The sequence below is a fragment of the Gopherus evgoodei genome, chromosome 6 (genome assembly GCF_007399415.2).
Source record: "Gopherus evgoodei ecotype Sinaloan lineage chromosome 6, rGopEvg1_v1.p, whole genome shotgun sequence".
Lineage (NCBI taxonomy): Eukaryota > Metazoa > Chordata > Testudines > Testudinidae > Gopherus > Gopherus evgoodei.
In genome coordinates, this window is record NC_044327.1 from 123,967,687 (window position 1) to 123,989,488 (window position 21,802).

Sequence of the window (21,802 nt, forward strand, 5' to 3'; positions counted from 1 at the left end):
TAGGCTTCAAAGATTTGTGTCAAGGATCCTTTTGAGTGGAAGGAGATACAGCGGGAATAATTCTCAGAGACGCAGAGACTTTAAGGTCAGAAGGGACCATCATGATCATCTAGATCAGGGGTCGGCAACCTTTCAGAAGTAGGGTGCCAAATCTTCATTTATTCACCATAATTTAAGGTTTCATGTGCTGGGAATACATTTTAACGTTTTTAGAAGGTCTCTTTCTATAAGTCTATAATATATAACTAAACTATTGTTGTATGTAAAGCAAATAAGGCTTTTACAATGTTTAAGAAGCTTCATTTAAAATTAAATTAAAATGCAGAGCCCCCTGGACTGATGACCAGGACCCAGGCAGTGTGAGTGCCACTGAAAATCAGCTCTTATGCCGCCTTCGGCACCCGTGCCATAGGTTGCCTACCCCTGGTCTAGATTCTAGTCTGACCTCTTAAAGTCCCTTTACACCACTCTGCACTACAAAGGGATTAAATTACATTTAAATACACTTCAAGGCTGCTTTACATTGCCAGAATGGTGTAAATAGTGCTTAGTCTAAATAAGCATCAGAACCAATTACTCAAATTCTGCTCTCAGCTAAACCAGTATGAGTCTGGAGTAATTCCATTGACTTCATTGATTTACTCCATTGATTTACAGTGGGTTATCTGGGAGTGGAATTTACCCTAATATCTACAGTGGTACAGTGTTCCATATCTTTTCCATTCTGTCTAGATTTTGTGGGCCAGCTAGTGTAAAATTGGTGTAGCTCCACTGAAGGTAATAGAACTAATCCGATTTACTTTTCCTGCCCAATGAGTACAATGACACACCCTTATCCTCTCAGGCAGACTCCCTCCCACAGCCAGAGATAAGTGGGACTCTTAGAAGACAGGTGATGGAAAGATAACAGCCTTTATTTTGACTGCTTTCTGGCAGATAATGCATAAAACATTTCCAGGCAGAAGTGTTTCACTTACCATCTGCGTTGAAGATGTGTTTCTGGGGAAATGGTGCATTCTAGACGTAGCTAAATAATGTTGATAGTGCTGAGGAACTGGCCTGACCTGGAACTGGGCATGTGTCAGTCCAGCATCAACACTAAGATCCCTGTAAGAATGAGACCAAAAATACATATATAAAGAAAAAATAAATCCAATCTTTCTTTTACAGGCCTCACTTTATTTCTAAGCCCCTATACGCTGCCAGTTACAATTTATAGTATGCTCTCACACACCGTGCACGCAGTTCATTGGGTCCCATTCTCAGCTACAACAGTGCAAATCCAGAGCGATGCCACTGACATCGGTAGTTACTCCAGATTTACAGCACAAACTAGGTCCGATTCTCCTTGGTCTTGCTCTTTGTGCAAGTCACTTACACCTTGACAAGGTGTGTGTGAAGTGGTGGTAAGAGTTGTGATTTGCATATGTGCAAGGCAGTAGAGAAATAGCCCCACTGGCTTCATAGGTGGATGAATAAAAATTTAATAGCCTTATTAGTCCTCCAGGATATGACGGGTAAGGCAATGTGAATCAACTGGTTCAGAATAGGTCAGATTTTGTTTTCGGTCACGCCAGTGTAAATCTGGAGTAATTCTACTGGCTATAGAATCTGCCCAATCTACTTTATTTTTTTATTAATACTAATCATACGTCGCTTATATACTTTACAAACATAGGAGATGCCTCATCCGCCTCTAAAACGCAATCACTTCTAATGTGAAACAAAGCATCCATTTAACAGAGTACAGCAACAGTGGCACAGCGAGAGAAGAACTGAAACTACAAGGAGAATTTTAGGTAGGCAGAATAATACCAATCACCCAAATTGGAATTAAGCCAGAACACAGCTAGGACTTGGTCAGATATGACTGTGGGAACAAGAGCTGGAATTCGCATAATATTCAAAACTGGCCCAGCCCATAGAATAGAACCCCCTAACAGATCACAGGGGAAATAGTCCAATGCTGACTCGGAGTCCCACCTACAATGCTTTCTGCAGCACTTGTGTAGTCACTGGAGATTTATCATCCCAGGGATAAGCTCATCTATGATTGCTTGGCTTATGAGAGCACAGTGGTTCACAGCACAAAGTGAGAAGGTACATACCTTACCCTAATCAGTCAGGTGCTCAAAGCCTCTGAACTGCAAAATTATTATTAAAAGAAAACAAAGACAAGGAAGCAATATATAGGAGGGGGAAAGGAATACATCTGAGGGGAATGGGGCAGAAAGTGGGCTGGAGTCATAAGGAGAGAAGTTCATCAAAATTAAAACCAGAAAAGACCATTAGACCATCTAGTCTGTTCATAGATTAGATGATCATCTAGTCAGACCTCCTGTGTGACACAGGCCAAAAAATTTAACCCAGCTACTCCTGTGTTGAGCCTAACTACTTGTGTTTGGCTAAAGCATCTCTTCCAGAAAGGCCTCTAATCTTGATCTGGAGACATCTAGAGATGGAGAATCCACCACTGTTGTAATCTCAGAAAAAAGATACAGTTTGTCTCAATGCATTTCTCACGCTTTCCCTAGACAGAAATTTATGATCTCCATAAGCCCTCCAGCGGGGATCCTTCCTGTGCATGCACACACAGACACAAACCTGTGAGTTAAACCGTGCTGGCAAACCCCACCCTCTTGATTCCTGGAGTCCAAGGGCAGAGAGCTAGCATGTTATCTCCATCAGTAATTCAATTAACAGATCTCTTGGCTAGCCAGCAAGAGAAATCTTGTAGCAAACAGTGATTTGAATGTTGGTCACTTTATCAGAATTACAAAAGCAGGCATTCTAATAACCACTGTATTAGCACTTGCCAAAGTGAAGCTAATGAGAACGGAGGGATTGCCTTTTCATTCCATCCTCAAACTTCCTTTCCCTTAAGTGGAGGAAGAGAGCAACCGGCATGAGGCTCGTTATGAGCTATCAAAACATTTCTTCAAGTGACTGTGGAAGCTGCTTTCCCTCAGCAGCGGATGACAGACAGGAAGACATAGTCACTGTAGAAGTCTTTGGCAGCACTGCTGCTTGAAACATCCTGAGGGGAGGAGAGAACTCCAACGCCCATTCCTCTGGCCTATTCCTGCCCTTTGCTTGGCTGTACCATGCCTTCTGTCATGTGGAATCTCAAATGCCAAGCCTCAGACCAGAAGAAGGCCCACAGAAAGATGCAAGGTGTTGCAGGAGGAAGACTGACATATGAGGAGAGATTTAAAAGCTGCCCAGTTATACTTAGTGTGGAAAAGATAAGATTAAGAATTCAGAGAGAGAGAGAGGGAGAAGCAGTGTGATCCAGTTGTCTATTCGTGGCTCTGCTGCTAGCTATTATGATAGACCTACAGGTCTGTCGCCTCTTATGCGCATTTAACATGCGCGATTTCAGCTTTACGCGCTTGGCAAAAACAAAAAAAAAAGAGAAAAATAACAATTTAAATACTGTTTCTGTGGTGTGGGTGATTCTGCCCGCCATTCAACTCAATGCAATTTTGACTATATGTGGTTTTCGCTTTATGCACTAGCCACGGAATGGAACCCCCGCGTAAGATGAGACAGACCTGTACATAATAGTGGCATAGGTATGCATGATGCTATACAGAGAGAGTAACGACTCTTTGCTTTCAAGGACCTTATTATAATCTAGGGGCCCATTCCTACAATGACATCTGCCCCAGAAGACCCCTGCATCAATGCCTAGCTCTACTGTAGCCATTGAAAGTGGGGGTTGGTGCAGGAGGCTGTTTGCCTGGATGTCTTTGCAGGATCAGGGTCTAAGAAGAGACCATTAAGCCTCTCCAGTCTGTGCATCTTGGGTTTTCCTACCTCCCTGTGGCTGTGGGCCCAACTGGCTAGGGGGCCTAGAAGTGTCGATGAGAACATCCGCTTTCATTTCTTTTAAAAACTCAGATTAATATTTTCAAATTTGGATGGCCAAAGTTAAGCACCCAAATCCAGACTTCGGCATCTACCTAAAAGTGGCCAGATTTTCAAAGAGGCTGAGCACCCACAGCTCCATTTAGGATGAGAGAAAGTTGGGTTATTTACGTTTCTGCAAACCAAATCACTATTATACAGGTGTCTAAATGTGCATTTTAGGTGCCTGCCATCAGCCACCGATTTCTAATTCTTTTCCTTGAACAGAGTGCTTTGAAATGCACACCACTGGGTACTGATTGCTAGGGCTGAGAGGGCCAAGCAGCAGGGCTTTGCTCCTTCAGCAGGAAGCTGAGAAAGCCAGCAGAGGCTCCATCTACATTATGAGCTCGCAGTGTGATTTCCTTGTTCGTGTACACGCACTTGCACTAGTGCTCATCGAGTTAGTGTGAATATAAATAGCAAGGTAGCCACAGTAGCAGCAGCAGCAGAGGGGCCTCACAGCTGAGCCACACAGAGTACATACCCACTGCTTTCAAGTAGGTTTGTACTCGGCACAGCTCAGCCAAGCCTCCATTACCAGTGCTACCATAGCTACCTTGCTATTTATACTCACACTAACTCAAGGAGTGCTAGCCCAAGTCTGCAGACACCAGCAGGAAAATCACACCCCTCGCTTGTAGCACAGAACCTGGGCTCAGCATGTGTGATGCATGGCCAGACAGGGTTAAACATGATGCAGGATGAATGACTCAAATTCAACCCTTAAAGACATATGGGGAGATAATGTTGGTGTTTTTGTGTATTTACATAGATATGGGTACAGGTTTCAGAGTGGTAGCCGTGTTCGTCTGTATCAGCAAAAACAATGAGGAGTTCTTGTGGACCCTTAGAGACTAACAAATGTATTTGGGCATAAGCTGTCGTGGGCTAGAACCTACTTCATCAGATGCATGAAGTGAAAAATACAGGAGCAGGTACAAATACATGAAAGCTTATGCCCAAATAAATGTGTTAGTCTCTAAGGTGCCACAAGGACTCCTCTTTATATACGGGTAGTGGTTAACAATGTAATCAACAGTCCCTGCATATGCTGTATTCTGTTAATTCAGAGCTAAAAGAACATCCTAGCATTTAAATGAACTGTAAACGTGGGATATCTCTGTATTCATCTTTCTTTGAAGTGTATAGCAAATCACCTGTGAATGGTGGAAAAACAGGCAATTGCCTTATGTTAATCTGTGTGAATAATTAACAACAATGCTTAAAAAATGAGAGCCTATTGTTCCCCAAGGGACTCTAACATGTTAAAGAAGCAAACTTTTTTATCTCAGATCTGCTTGATGCTCAATGCAGGGGAAGTTTAAGCCACAAGATTAAGATCCCAGTGCTAACTGGACCACCCTGAATATGATATTGGACATTGGACTATAATCTGTGGACTAAAATCTAAAAGAACTCTTTGCAAGTATACAGTTTACCATAGCTGCTATGAATCTGAACCTCAAGTACTGAACTCATTTGTATTTATATTGATCTTTTAACCATACTCTCTCTCTTTCTATTTTAATACATTTTAGTTTAGTTATTAAGAATTGGCTGGAAGCATGTGTTTGGGTAAGAACTAGAATATTCATTAACCTGCTTGGTAATGTGTCTGATCCTTTGGAATTGGTAGAATTTCGTATATGACGAAATAAGATTTTCATTAATCTTCATCATATCTGACTTGGGTAACTAGGTGAAGGCCTAAGGCTGGGTTACTTTAAAGGAACTATGTTTTGGACTTCTGAATAACCTTTAAGATATAACAGAAGCTGTTTAGTGCTGGCTTGGTAAATCTAAGTATTGGAATATCCACCAGCTTTGGGGATTGTCTGCCCCATTCTTTGCAGCTCACCCTAGTTGAGTGACCTCAGCTGGCTCCCCCCAGGACCCGAGTCATAGCATGCATCCCAAAGAATCGTCTTACTAACCTTCCCTGAGCCCTTAGACCCACATAGTGCATGTGTTGTGATCATGCTGGAGAGGACTGAGTTACATGGAGAACAGTAAACAAATTGTTTCATGACAGGCCCACCCCAAAAGTGTTAAATCGCTTCTCCCCTCCCACTACACCAATTATAATGTAAATTACTCTAGTGCCTAGAGGCCCCAAATGAGATCATGGCCCCACTCTGCTAGGAGCTGAACAAACACACACCGAGAAACAATTCCTGCCCCAAAGATCTCACAGTCAAAATAGATAAAACACGGCAAAAGAAACAGAGGCCCACTAAGGTGAAGTTAATTGTTTAAGGTTATACAGCATACGACTGGAAAAGCCAGATAGATGAGTATCCTATTCATATGACAAGGCATCCTCAAGTGCATGTCACGTGTCTGCACAATTACACAATGTACAGACGCAACTGCAGCACTATAATTGCATCACCAAATTAATCACACAATTGTACACCTAACTTCAAAAAAATCACACCCACTACATGATGTTGCTTCAGAGGCTGGAGGATCCCAACTAACAGACCATATTGGATGTTTTCTGAGCATTTTGAAATGAATAAATATGACAAGCCAGCTGGGGAAAGCAAAAACAACAGCCATCAACATAGCACAAGCCAGCACCCGCACAGCATTCTGATGCATGGACATCATAGGTTCACTTGTTGCAATGCCTGTAGGACTCATCTCACTTGGAAATAATACCTGAAGGATTAGAGCCAGGATAACAGGTTAGAGTGGACTCACTAACTGCCTATTCAGAAGACAATTTGTGGGACAAAGAGAGTGTTTTATGTTTTAGTAAAGGTGTGACTATTGGAGATACCTGATCACTTTCAGCAATTCTACCCATCCTCTTTTCATGTAAAAATACACTCCCCTTGCCTTCAAGTGAATGCAGTCTCCACTGATGTATTAATACGTTACAGGAATGGTTTTACATCTGTCACTGGATAGACTAGTTAGTACAAGCACCCTGAGGGGAGATGAGTCACCCAAAGGTATATATACACATATACTATATGATTTCCTGACAGCCACTCCTTCAGTTTTATAAGATTATTGAACAACCAAGGCAAAAATAGGAAGTTAAGTGGTGCTTTATAATGAGCATAATTAACATCACACACACACACACACACACACACACACACACACACACACACACACAGAGCACTATTCCATCTAGAGAGAACCTAAAGCACTTGTCAGCGCATAGAAACTGGGTCAAATTCTGATCTTGTTGGTTTCAATAATGGGAATGCTCGAGAAAAAGAGACAGAAGAATCAGGCCATATTTATACTGAACTTATAGACTCATAGACTCCAGGACTGGAAGGGACCTCGAGAGGTCATCGAGTCCAGTCCCCTGCCCTCATGGCAGGACCAAATATTGTCTAGACCATCCCTAATAGACATTTATCTAACCTACTCTTAAATATCTCCAGAGATGGAGATTCCACAACTTCCCTAGGCAATCTATTCCAGTGTTTAACTACCCTGACAGTTAGGAACTTTTTCCTAATGTCCAACCTAAATCTCCCTTGCTGCAGTTTAAGCCCATTGCTTCTTGTTCTATCATTGGAGGCTAAGGTGAACAAGTTTTCTCCCTCCTCCTGATGACACCCTTTTAGATACCTGAAAACTGGAACTTCAAAGGTTCCAAAGTCACAAATTAGGAAATGCCAGAGTTCAGGTTGTCTATGCAATCTTAATTCATCCCCCTTGTGCATATGCATTATGTTCCAGTCTTTAATTACATGACCACATGCTATTTTTCCTACAGCAACCCCACCACATTCAGTCTGCAGACTGGACTGTGCTATTCAATAATTTGTTTTTCCCTCATCGTTCAATGTAGACATACGTCTTTTTCACTGCACACTATTCAAACCGTGTCCTGACAATGGAATGATTAATTTCCCGGTGGGCTTTTCTGTCATTCTCATCGCTACAGTAACCGAGCACTTCACAAGTATTAATTTATTTCTTTATTTTCAGAACACCCTCGGGAGATGAGGGGTGCTATTATCCCCATTTTACAGATGGGGAACTGAGGCACAGAGAGATTAAAGTCAAAATTATCTACTAGTTTTGGGTGCCCAATTTGAGACATCTAGAACCTGATGTTTCAGAGTACTTAGCATTACACAGCTCTGTATCTGTTCCAAGCACAGCTCTCCTTGACTTCAGTTCTAGCTGTGAGTATTCAGCACTTCCACAAATCAGACCTCAGGCTCTCAAATTAGGAACCCAGAAAATGAGGAACACACAATTTCTGTGAAAGGTTTGGTTTAAAGGAATTGCCTCCCACTGCACAATAACATGGTGACAAAGGCAAGGATACAATCCAGCTCTCCTGGGCAGCATTTAACTGCCTTAACCAAGAGATCCTCCTTCCTCTTCCTGCAGTCCCTGCCTCATCCACTACACACCTTCCAAGGCCGTAACAGATGGAATGCACCTGGTCTCGTCTGATTTCAGAAGCTAAACTAACCCTGGGCCTGGCTAGTATTTGGATGAGAGACCACCTGGGAATCCCAGGTGGTATAGGCAGCTTTTCTTCTATTTCTGGTTGCTGATCCAATCAATGTCTGGGCAGAGTTCCTCTGGGCAGCATCCACTGACTCCCTGGATGCTTTTGAGGAGCAGTGGGTACTGTCTGGGGCTCTCTGCTCTCTGGATGCTGGAGTTTTGTCCTATGACCTGCAAGCCCACTCCTGTTTTTTTCATTTGCTCTCCCCTGCATTTACTTGTGGCCTGGGACCACTGGCCCCTCCCGCTCAGGTGAGGGGTGGCCTTTAGTCGTGGGCAAGCAATCTCCCAGGTGCACAATAGATATACACCTTCCATCTACTGCAACCAAAGTAACAGGGGTTCTACAGACAACAGCCTCCTTCCCTACATAGCCCTGATTTATCCCCAGAGCATCACCCTCCTGTGCACTGAATGAGGCAGGAGTCCTGCTGAATAAATAGTTTGTGATCATATAACTAAAGACTGTCTCATAATGCTTCTGCGCAAGGTGATACAATGAAGATGTGCAATCTTAATTCTGGCATTTCCCAACTTTTGGGTGCCTGACTTTGCAACTTTCATAATGAGCCGCTGACATAGTTTTGTGTGTAATTTCCTTATTTCTTCAAAAAAAGAAACAAACAAAAACTACAGACATTCCATTATGTGCATAATATTGACATCCACACTCATTGAACTGCAGTCACTTCTGCAATGGAACGTGGCAGCTGTTTAACAGCATATGGCAACTTTAAACCACCATTTAGGAGCAGAAGTGAAGAATTTCTGGGCTAGATTCTCTAGTTCAATGTGTCCTTCCCTCTCCATAGGCCCTCCAGTGCAGACCATGAAGAGAGGAATCCCAGTGGCCAGGACCCAATGCAGAAGGAAACTAGAGACAACTAGGACCGTCGAGAGCAGCCTCCAGTCTGCTCTAGTTTGACTAGAGGCTAAGGCAGAGAATCAGGGTGTTGTAACTGGCTCCATGACAGTCTGCTGCATCCAGCATATACTGTATGCCGCAGAAAATCTGACCCACTAGATGTAACTAAAACTGCAGGAGGCACATAGATAGGGAAATGTAATTACCGGACTGGGGCCTGTTTGGGCCTCTGGTGTTAACGCCCCTACTTGCTATACAAGTGCAAAGTTTTATCGTATTGTGAAAAGCGCCATGGGAACATTATTATTAATTTATTATAGTGAGTCAAAGTATAAACATTTTCCCATAATACCCAGGGGCCATGATCTTTAATGACCACGGTTGCTTATGGCTTTGGTATTATGCCTCATCCAAAACACCAGGGGAAATGAAAAACTTACCAGTCTGTGCCTTCAGCTAGATACCTGGGCTGGGGCCCCATGGGTTGAGGAGTTTGCAGTTGGTGGCCGAAGTCAAAGCCTGGGTGTAACCGATGAGGTTGAACAGACATGCGCTCCTGAGTCCGCCTGCAGGGGTGAGGAGAAGAGCAAGTGTGTTTAAAGATGAGAAGGACATGGCCAAATGCTGTCAGAGGGGAAAGATATGGGCAGATTGCTAGGTAAAACATTGTGCACCTACAGCTCCCTCACCAAACACATCTTCCTTCCTTCCTTCAAAACAGAGGGGGGAAAGTTATTGCTCTTCTGTGGAATTTTATTTTTATATCACACCCTAAGCACATAATAGTAAATAAGGCAAGAAAACAGCAGCAATAGAAATGGTCACACTTTTAAGGGGTGACAGACAAGATATGCCAGGGATGAGAGGGAGGGGAGGCAGAGGCAGAGCGGAGACCACATGGAAGGTCAGTGGCAGAGCCAGGAGCAAAATCCAGGTCACCTCAGTCCCTTTCTAGCACTTTATCCAAACTTACTCTGTTGACAAGCAAAAACAAAAGTATGTTATTTTTGAGCATCAGCACCACAAACGCCTCAAAGTTGTAAGTCAAAAGATATACTTACTGGCTATGGGTAAGGCAACTGTAATACAGAATCTGTAAACCTAATTCAGCACCTCGTTATACCCTCTGTCTCCATCCTTGTCTCCACATTCACCTTACTAACCTGTTGTTATGAATGGGGTTCCACTGGAGTCTCCACAGATGGTAACTAGGAGAAGAATTTGGCCCTGCCCCTGGAATTTAGTCAACAGGTAGTAGCAGCTGAGTGTGGCAGTTGGACCAACCAACCCACCATCTGTGCAGTCTCCTTCATACAGCCAATGAAACTGTGGCAAGCAAATTAGCTGTAAATAGGGTTGCCAACTTTGGTTGGAGGTATTGCTGGAGGTTTCATCAGATGACACAATCTTTAATTAAAGATTAATCTCTAATTCCAAGAGAGGCCAGGAAAATCCTGGAGGGTTGGCAGCCCTAAGTAAAGCTGGAGGTGATTGGTTGAGTTATCTCTGATATCACAGTGGTCTAGGATTCCAGGCAATGCATAGATACATGCCTTGTTGTAGCTGTACATCCCAGGGGTGGAGTTTGTAAAGTCAAAATGGCTGAACACTTAAAAATTGGACGGTAACAGACTGTGAATTCCAGTGACGATTCAACCTGGTGTCAGTCTAAACAAAAGAGAGCTCTCAACCATGCTTGCAGCTGTATCCTTCACTTCACATTGACTCTGGTGTTCTAGGCTTCGGAACAACAATCCTGGAATTTCATTATATTGCTTCTCTTGCTGATATGTCAGAATAGCCCCCAGCTAGCTCTCCTTTAGTTGTTTTGTCTTTGCGGGGCTAAGAGAAGAAGGAGGTAGCACAAGCTGTGTCTAAGGGCTGCTCTACTCACAGCTCTTGACTACTTTAACTGCATCCGCACTGTGAAGCTGCTCTGCTTTAACAATATCCGTTTCTAAACTGACATAGTTAGAGAGAGACAAAATCTGTGTGTAAACAAGACCTGAAGTACACAGATGAGGATCTGAACATACAAAGGGTCACACCTGTGTGCTCAGTTGTTATGCAGTCAAACTCCCAGTGATGTTGATGAGGGGAGTGAGGTACAACTACATTGCATACACTGATACTGATGGCAGTTTGCCTAAGCAAAGATGGAGTAAATCTAAGTAAAGAACTCTGGATATGGCCCAAATGGAGTTAATCTGCTGAGTAAAGAGGTTCCATTTTTCACAGAGTCACAATAGAACCCACACGCTGCAAGACATAAACCAGATTCTCCTTATTAAGGATTGCAAAGAAACTTTCCCTGTAAACAGGCTATTCCACAGCTGCCAGCAACAGAGATTCTTGCAGCTTCCTCTGGAACTAGCTGTTTCCCTGAACAGGATGCTGGACTGGATGAGCATTTCTTGACCTTTTCCATAATGGGACCCCCTGAGCACTCCCTCCCATATAGCTAGCATCACCCGTGTAACATTGTGAGAAAGGCATAGAGGTTGTGAACCTATTACCTGATTTGTGAATCCCCCAGGAGCCCATGACCACAAAGTCCACAACCCATTGACTAAATGTGCCACTGATCTGATCGTCTGAGGACATTTGGATGTAGAACTGCACTATATGGTTTCAGAAGAGTGCAGTGTACGACTAAGTAATAAACATATCATCATTACCCTAGCCACAAATATATTTGCTACTAATCATTAAACCCACTTAAAGAACTGACCCATGCAAAACAAAACAAACACAAGAAGATTATAAGAAAACACCTTTAACAAGGAAAACACATGGAAAGCAGGAACCTTCACTTTGCAGCAATCTTTCCAAACACAGCATTAGTGCAAAGTTTCATGCTTTAATTCTTGATCCATTAGTATAACCCACAAATGGTTTCCATATGTTTTCAAATAGGTCTCCCCATCCTATATTTTATACAAACCACTCTCTCAAGAAATGCAGGCAGAGTAAGGCCTGACATCAGTTTCCATCTCTGTTGAGTTAAAATTATTCTCTTTGCAGCCATCTGTCCAGTGTGAAGCCAAGCTGCCTTCCTTGACAAAAATGTTCTTCAAATCAGAAGCATCATTTACCCTGCATTCAGCTGGATTACAGCATCAAGGCTGCATCCAGAATGATGATCCTCTGCCTTCCCATAATATGCACATATAAGTGAAAAATATATGTGATAAAGTCTCCTATATTGTTGTGAAATCCTATAGCAAACATTTATATATCTCATACAAACTCCCCATTTTCTCTGTTGCCCAGTATAGATTATGTACAGTTTTAAAACTGTCATCCTGATTCTCCTGCCATTTACATCAGTACTTCCAATAACTTCAGGTGAGTTACGCTAGCGTGAGAGATTCTGTCTTAGTACTTTTAAATGCATGTCCCCAACGAGTCTTATAATTAAGAAGCCAAACGTTTTCCCCATTACCTTTGTGTAACTTTCACCTATTCTGATCTCCCATGTGCTTTTAGGACTCACCACTAATCGTACACATATATGTATATATTTTATATTCTTAATGAGTTTCCTTCATGCATCTGAGTTTTCTGAGCTTTATGGGCACATCAGTCAGGTGTTTTCTGTAAGGAATCACTCAATGATTTTTTCATACACAGTCACAACTGTGAACTCCACTCTTACTGGAACAGCTTACATTTCCCATTCTATCTGGGTCAGAGATGGGCAAACTACGGTCCGCGGGACCCTCCTGCCCGGCCCCTGAGCTCCTGGCCCAGGAGGCTAGCCCCCAGCCTCTTCCCTGCTGCTCCCCCTCCTCCACAGCCTCAGCTAGCTCTGCCGCCAGCAAAAGGCGCTGGGCGATGGGGCTGTGAGCTCCTGGGGCAGAGCTGCTGCACAGCCCAGCCTGACCCGGTGCTCTGTGCTGCGCCGTGGCAACGGCGTGGCTGGCTCCAGCTGGGCAGCATAACTGTAGCGCCACCACCCACTGGTGCTCCAAGCAGCGCAGTAAGGAGACAGGGTGGGGGGTTGGGTAGAGGGCAGGAGAGTTTGTGGGGGGTGGTCAGGCGGCGGGGATGTGGATAGGGGTCGGGGCAGAGTGCGGGGAACAGGAGGATTGAATGGGGACAGGGGCCCCAGGGGGGCAGTCAGGAAGGAGAAGGGGTTGGATGGGGCGGCAGGGGGCAGGGGTTCTGGGGACGGTCAGGAGAGAGGGAGCAGGGGGGTGGATGGGACAGTGGTCCCAAGGGGGGCCATCAGGGAATGGGAGGGTTGGTTGGGGCAGGAGTCCAGGGGGGCTTATAGGGGGTGGGGGACGGTCCATGACACCCTCCCCTACCCAGCCCTCCATACAATTTCCAAAACCCGATGCGGCCCTCAGGCTGAAAAGTTTGCCCGCCCCTATCTAGGTGTTTGTACTGTGGATCCCCATGCAATTGCATAGGTGCAACAGAAGTTGAAAATCTGCTCTGCAGACTCTCTTCCTCTTGAAGATACCTGACCCTAAAAGACCACAGCTTTGGTGCTGGATGAATCTATGCAACAGGCACTTAGAAACCAAATGTCATAGGAAGTGAGTGAAAGACGTGGCCTCAGGATATCATTTGTTCAGAACCACTTTTCAGACCCTAAGAGGACAGGGGCATCCCTCCATTCTAACCTCGGAAGGTCTCATGGACTTCTGTATCTGAAAATCAGGCCAGGGGTATTTATCCCCTCCAGCAGGTCAGATGTGTGTAGAATGTCCTTTGACATCAACTTTGCTTTACTGCGCTCCACGAACAGGACATGGAGCCAAACTCAGCCCTGATTTAAATGTGTGTGAGCCCCATTGACGACACTGAGTGTCAGCCCCAGCTACCCTAGGGTTGAGCTTGTATTGTCATGTCTCAAATGTAAGAAGAAACATCGCCCTTGAGAGCCATGGGCTGGCTGGGGTGGGTTAGTTCATGGCTTGCAGCTAGCTGCCCGATTTCTTGGTGGAAAGGTCACCCACCTTGGATGAGGCATGAGCCTGCGGTGCTGGGCTTCGAGGAGCTGCTGCTGGAGGAGGTATTGCTGGTGTAGCGCCTGAGGTAGGAAGGAGGGTCCTGTCACATCCTGAAACGGCAGGGCTGGCAGAGGTGGTAGGGGCTGGTGTAGTGGGCCGTTATGCTGGTGAGCTGTCGCCATGTGAGGGTTCAGCCCTGGCTGTGGCTGGACAGGGTGAGGGAGAGGGAAGTCAGCTGAGATCTGAGGTTGGGGGCCCAGATGGAAGTGCCGGCAGGAGGTAGCATGAGGGTGCTGAGACCTTTGAAAAGGAGCACCTGAAAAAGAAAAGCAAGTCTATCAGAGAGGTATGCAAATAACCACCACAAAGGCTGTGCAATAGGACTTCCTCTAGAATACCCCATCAGGAACAAAGCCTCACAGATGTCTTCCATCTCTTTGAATTAATGATCAAAGTCATCTGTATGCCCGTGGCCACATTTCCAAACAAGCCTCCACAAAAGCCAGCAGTTGCATTACCTGTGCATAAGCTGGGTAGCTGCATTAAACCGGACATGAAATCTTTAAAGCATATAAAACTTCCTGCTTTCACACATAAGCCAGCCACACACTCCCAGGAATGAGGAAGAAATGTTACATGTCCCCCAATGCCATCACTGTCCAGGATGGAAGCTTTACACTTTTTTCTGAAGCCTCTTGCATTGGCTGCTAGCTGAGACAAGATCCTGGATTATATGGGCCAGTGGGCTGATTGAGCACATAAATACCTATTTCCTTAGAACTTTTGCATTCATAACAGCTGCCATCTTGACTGGCGTACTAAGGATTGAACATGCAGGCTACACACCCACTGAAAAAATATCCGCATGTAGGAAATTAAAAGACAGCAATATCATCATACAAACTACTTATTCTTAGTGTGTATCATACTACAAGATGAGTGTTTGTAATAAACCTCAGAGGTTTATTAGAATAAATCCGGTACAGATCAAAGCCGAAAATGTGGAATCTCTTATCCAAGCCTAAGGCCATCTCTTTTGTTCGGCCCAAGTGAAACCTTATACCAACGACATCCAGCTTTAGTTTGTTTCATCTTGGGAGGCCTGGTTCTCATATAGTCTTTCGGTAACATCTGCAAGATCTTTCCTAAACTAACAATAAACCAGGTGCTACCTGCTAGAGGTCCATGTCCCTCTCATTCAGACAGACCCCACGAGTTCAATTCCCTTGCCTACCACAGACTTTGCTGTGATGTTGCACTCTGTATGATTTTATGAAAATATGCTGATGAGTGTGAATATAATGTAACTAAAATATGCTTCATGCAAAAGGTCTCTTGTAAGGTATCATTACAAAGCTTATAATCTACTGAGTGTGGTCATCCTATTTGTATAAATGTATCACTCTTGTATCTGAAACTAGAAATATAAAATATAACTCTGCGGGCCTACTGTAGTTATGCAAAGTGTGGGCCATTAATGGTGGTTGGGAATCTTGACGGCTCTCATCAACCAGGACAATTGACTGTGGATGGCTCTGTTTGCTTGCAGGCCTTCCTATGAGTTAAGCTGGAAGTAATGAAGGCTTGGGGTCTCACAGGATGTGTGATCATGTCACCTTGTACTGAAATCCATCTTAAACCTGGTGCTTTTCCATTTAGAACGAGGGGTGGGGACCCAGGGAGACAAAAGATTCCTTGTGCCAAAGCTATATCAGAGTGTGGAATAGAACAAGGGGGCTGCAATCATGAGAAATCCTCTAGCTACCACCTGAGCTGGAACAGGGGCTGTACCAGGGGAAAGGATTGTGCCCAAACTAGGAAGGCGTCCAGTCTGTGATAGAAGTCTATTGAAATATCTGAGGGTGAGGTTTTATCTGTATTCAGTTTTCTTACTGTATTAGGCATAGATTGCATGTTTTATTTTATTTTGCTTGGTAATTCACTTTGTTCTGTCTGTTATTACTTGGAACCACTTAAATCCTACTTTTTGTATTTAATAAAATCACTTTTTACGTATTAATTAACCCAGAGTATGTATTAATACCAGGGAGGGGGGAGCAAACAGGTGTGCATATCTATCAGTGTTATAGAGGAAGAACAATTTATGAGTTTATCCCAATAAGCTTTTGTCATAAACAGATAGTTAAGGGTTAATGTTCTTTTACCTGGAAAGGAGTAACCTGAAACACCTGACCAGAGGACCAATCAGGAAACAAGACTTTTTCAAATCTGGGTGGAGGGAAGTTTGTGTGTGAGTCCTTTGTTCTTTGTCTTGTGTCTATCCCTCTCGGCTATGGGAAGGATTTTTCTGTCTCCTGCTTTCTAATCTTCTGTTTCCCAGTTGTAAGTACAGAAAGGATAGTGGTTTATATGGTTTTTTTTTTTGTATTTACATGTGTGTAGTTGCTGGAGTGTTTTGAATTGTGTTCTTTTGAATAAGGCTGTTTATTTATATTTCTTTTAAGCAATTGACCCTGTATTTGTCACCTTAATACAGAGAGACCATTTTTATGTATTTTTCTTTCTTTTTACATAAAGCTTTCTTTTTAAGACCTGTTGGAGATTTTCTTTAGTGGGGAACTCCAGGGAATTGAGTCTGTAGCTCACCAGGGAATTGGTGGGAGGAAGAAGTCAGGGGGAAATCTGTGTGTGTTAGATTTACTAGCCTGACTTTGCATTCCCTCTGGGTGAAGAGGGAAGTACTTCTGTTTCCAGGACTGGAAATAGGGAGGGTGGAGTTCCTCTGTTTAGATTCACGGAGCTTGCTTCTGTATATCTCTCCAGGAACCCAGGGAGGGAACACCTGGAGGGGGGAAGGGAAATGGTTTATTCCCCTTTGTTGTGAGACTCTAGGAATTTGGGTCTTGGGGTCCCCAGGGAAGGTTTTTGGGAGGACCAGAGTGCCCCAAAACACTCTAATTTTTTGGGTGGTGGCAGCTTTACCAGGTCCAAGCTGGTAACTAAGCTTGGAGATTTTCATGCTAACACCCATATTTTGGACGCTAAGCTCCAAATATGGGAATTATGTTATGACAGCTTTATACAGGGTAAAATGGATTTATTTGGGGTTTGGACCCCCTTGGGAGCTGGGCATCTGAGTGTTAGAGAGAGGAACACTTCTGTCAGCTGTTTTCAGTTAAGCCTGTCGTGTTTAGGGGATATGGTTTAGACCTGGGTCTGGGTTTGCAGCAGGCTAGTATGTCTGGCTCAAACCAGGCAGCGCACTGAAGTCCCAAGCTGTCAGTGGAAACAGGCTCAGGGGTAGTCTCAGCACATCAGTTCGCAGTTCCCAAGGGGTTTTCTGTGATCCAACCAGTCACAGTATTTTACCTTGAGCAAGTCACTCAGAGCCAGTCTACCTGGGATGTTAGTGCACAGCAAGCCAGAGTGTTAATCTATAGTGCCCCAGCTGTCGCCAAACAGGAGTAGGTCAGAATTCACTACCAGGAGTGGCGCCAGGGTTTTTGGCGCCCTAGGCAGCGGTCCTTCCGCGCTCCCGGTCATTGGCGGCAATTCTGCGGCCGGGGGGGTGGTCTGTCCGTGCTCCCGGTCTTCGGGGCACTTTGGCGGTGGGTCCTGGAGTGAGTGAAGGACCCGCCGCAGAATTGCTGACGACAACTCAGAGCATGGAAGGACCCACCGCCGCCAAATTGCCGCCGAGGGCAGCAAAATGCCGCCTTCCCAAATCCTGGTGCCCTAGGCGACCGCCTAGGTCACCTAAATGGAAGCGCCGGCCCTGTTCACTACAGAACCGTTAGCACCACATAGGACATTGCTGCATGGCAAACTAGTCACGGTAAATTCATGCTCTGATTTGCCTCACACACTAAAGTTCCATGTGGGACAAGCCCTAAGTTTCTCTTTGTCTCAGTCCCCATCTGTAAAACAGGGATAATAGCATTCCCCTACCAGTGGTTTTGTGAGCATAAGCGCATTAAATATTGTGAGATGCTCAGGCACTACTGTACTGGGGGCCATATAAGTATCAGAGACAAAAAATAATCATTTGCACTTCTGTGGTGCTTTCCTTTAGAGTGTCTCAAACATTGCATGAATCGGGCCCCATAACACCCCTGTGTAGGTAGGTGGTATTATCCTTGTTGCCAACTCTTGCGAATCTCGTGATATTTCGCACTTTTCTTGTGTGATGTAATAGTGATGTAAAAAGAAGTGGGTAAGCTGAACTCCAAATGATACATACGTTAAAACTCCGTTTACCCAAATTTTCCCCTCAACCCCATGACCTTTTTTGTCAAGATCTGGCTCCTGGAGTCAAGTTATTTCACGAAAATCTCATCTTAAAACCTTCAGAATGTGACTTAACTACACCCAAAAGGCTCAGCACCCAAAAAGGAAAGAACCCCCCCACCCCCCGATTTATCAGTTTTTTAAAAAAGTCTCATGATCTTTTAACAATTTCATGGTTTTTAAGGCTTGACTCATATTTTAATGCTTGGGTTTGACAGTATCAGATTCACTTTAAAGACAGGTAAAATGAGGCATATGGAACTTAAGTGACTTGCCCAGGGCCACACAGAAACCTACTGGCAGAGCCACAATTAGGACTGAGGTAATGAATCGGCATCCCTTTGGCAAAAGAATCCGTTACAAATTAAGGGCGCGCAGCACCTCACTAAAATTCTTTACAACTCTCCACTCTAACTTTTCTCCCCATCAAGACAGATTTCACTATGTGCCACACTTAGACTGGCCCTTACATGGCTGTATAGTGATTGCACACAGAGCCCCAGCCCCGCCCCCTCCTCTATCTGCATACGCCAGGCAATACAGTCTCTGTGATCAGTAGAGCACAGGGATCCCTCCGTCTGTGAGCCCTTGGGGTGCAGTAAGGTCTGAAGGTGGGGCTGTAGTTGATGATGTAATATATCGCTCCATCTGATAGAGTGTATCAGCAATCACAGTGCGCTGGGCGCTCTAGGAGAAATTCTGCTCCCTGAGGCCCAGCATTCCTTCAAAACTCCCTCTAAGATGGTGCATCTCCAAACATGCTCAACATGGGGCCGTGCATAAAATGCACCATTGACCACTGGATCAAGATCACTTCTTACCACAAGTCATTAGCATCATACAGTTCACCACCAGCCATCCACACCCCATTTGTGTGTGACATAGGATTGCTTCTCAAGAGGCATTTAAATAAATAGATGCCCCCTTATCTCTTCAAAAATACAATCACCATTCTTTCTGGACAAAACTCTCCTTTCAGAACTCCTCTGAGAGAGTCAGTTAATCTACTCCCTACAGCATGCAGCCTGGTGACAGACAGTATGCCATACAGCACACACATTGGAGACAAGTGGAGGTTGCTTTCGAATGCTTTGTTCATTATACACTTACTGTATATTGGACTACACAAAACATAACCCTGCAACTAGAACAATGCCCACAATGAAGCCAAAAAACACAGGAAATTTACCAAAGCTGAAGTTTTCTTAGAAACTCAAATCTCTGACCAGGTTTGAAAGCCGCTTGAGAGAAGCAGGGTCCAGTTTGGAGTGAACTTGGAACAATGTTATGGTCTCGAATTGGAAGTGTATTATTTATTGTACTGGGCACCAACAGTTAGCATGGTGCTTTGAATACACAGTAAAGTTCAGGCTAATGTACAAAGCTGAGAAATGGCTCCAAACTCCCCTAGAAAGCAGGGTGCTCCTATGTCAGGCTGTGTATTGGGGCCATCTTAGCTCAGACAAAGGCAAAGCAGTTTGGCCACCTATTCATTAGGGTGCCTCTACAAGTCGGAAGAGGTGGAAGAATTATAAGGAAGAAATATTTTAAATTTGTGGTTTTGCAGGAATTTGTCCTGAAACCAAGCAACAAGCTGGTGATTTCTAGAGGAGTGGAAGGCCATAAACACAGGCTGATTGAAACTAAGGGGACGTCTACACTCGGAGCTTGGATTGTGATTCCCAGCATGTGTAGACATCCTAGTGATAGCTCTCTGCAAGCTAGTACACTAAAGGTCGAAGTGTAACTGGGGAAGCATAGTCAGTAGGTAAGCAGCAAGCTAGCTCCTCCGATAACAAACCTGCCTGAACACCATGGGTATGTACTCGGCACAACAAGCACCTGCCGCTGCTCGCTGCTGCCTGTGCTCCCGAGGCTACACGAGTACTCTAGCGTGCTAGCTCCAAACAGAGACATACCCTAAACAACTGATTGAACACACAAACCACCAATTTTGAACGATTCGTGTATAACCTGCTCATACACAGGTTCTGATGAGCTCACTCACTGGGAATGGTTGAATGAAGACATTCATACATTGGGAGTCTAATGAAACTGGATGATTTGTCCACAGCTTGGGGGTTCCATTACAAAAGTTTCACACTGCTCTGGGGCAGAATATTACACTATGCATTTTCATCTCTGATGAAGATACTGTCCATTAGACCTGCGCCAATATTGGCTAGCTGCATGTGGGAACATTCATTAAGATAAGCCACGAACTTGCTTTGATGGAATTCGTGACTTTTTTTGTATTCCTTTCATACAAGTGTGGTTGTGAGGATGTCTCAGGAAAGACAGAAACTTTGTGAAACACTTCTGCAGGCCTGTGTCTTAGCACAGCCATCTTGAAATCTCTCTCTCCTCTCTCTTCCTGTTGTAGTCAACCAGACAGAAGCAAAAACAATACCAGTACGATGCAACTGACCAACCACACATCACAAAGAAAAAATAGTTGCTGAAAATCACACAGGATGAAATATGTTAACTGGGTAAACCCATAGTACCTCCGCTGACATCAATAGAACAGAATTATCCTGGATTTACCCTGATGTAACTGAGATCAGAATATGGCCTGGCAGTACCATTCCTTTACTGAATTTAACGGAAGATTTCTCAGGGTAAAGTGCACAGGATCAAGCCCTATAGTATTTACTCCAGTAACATTTATTCTTTTCTTTTTGCTCAGCCCATATTTCAGTCCCAGGTCAGATTTACATTGGAACATAAAATCACTGCCCATGAGAGATTCTGGGTCAAATGAGAACTTGATCCATTTATTTCAACAGTCCTTTGTTTAGACAGTACTATCTGGCACAGCAGAGAGAAATCCATAACTAAAGATCTGTCCAGAGACACCATACTGGCTCAGTGTTTTTTCTCCCTGTAATGATGGCCAGGGAGCCATTTTCACTTTCCAAAGCAGCTCTTGAGTTTGTAGGACATTTATACGGCAAAGACGATTACGCTGGAAGTGTGCCCATCACATTCAAAAGCCACTAATTGCATCCTTCCTGTGCCATGCTCTGCATAACCTGCCTGCAGCAGGAATTTGCAAAAAGGAACTGTAGTTCTAGGATTAAAGAGGGGAGATGGAGATTCAGATACTCCCTGTGTCAAATCACAGAGGGCCTCAAGTTTCTATCTCCATGTGAATGGGAGATCTGAGCTCCTGACTAGACCAACCACAATCGACTTTATTTTTCCATTAATATACTTTGATCTCCTGACAAGTAAGCATAGAGCTTACCAGTGAGAAACTGACAAGCTTGTAGCCTAAAGGACTGGTCTCCGCATTAATACACCTCTACCTCGATAT

The 21,802-nt window shown here is 44.2% G+C and overlaps 1 protein-coding gene across 1 annotated transcript in view; it reads right to left on the reverse strand.

Moving 5' to 3' along the window:
* RNF165 (ring finger protein 165) overlaps positions 1-21,802 on the reverse strand; it is a 115,757-nt gene that overhangs the window by 12,713 nt on the left and 81,242 nt on the right. The window contains exons 2-4 of the mRNA XM_030567790.1: positions 14,242-14,551; positions 9,712-9,837; positions 978-1,107 (exon numbers count right to left, since the gene is read on the reverse strand). Coding sequence (XP_030423650.1) covers positions 978-1,107; positions 9,712-9,837; positions 14,242-14,551 — 566 coding nt within the window. The remainder of the gene's footprint in view (positions 1-977; positions 1,108-9,711; positions 9,838-14,241; positions 14,552-21,802) is intronic.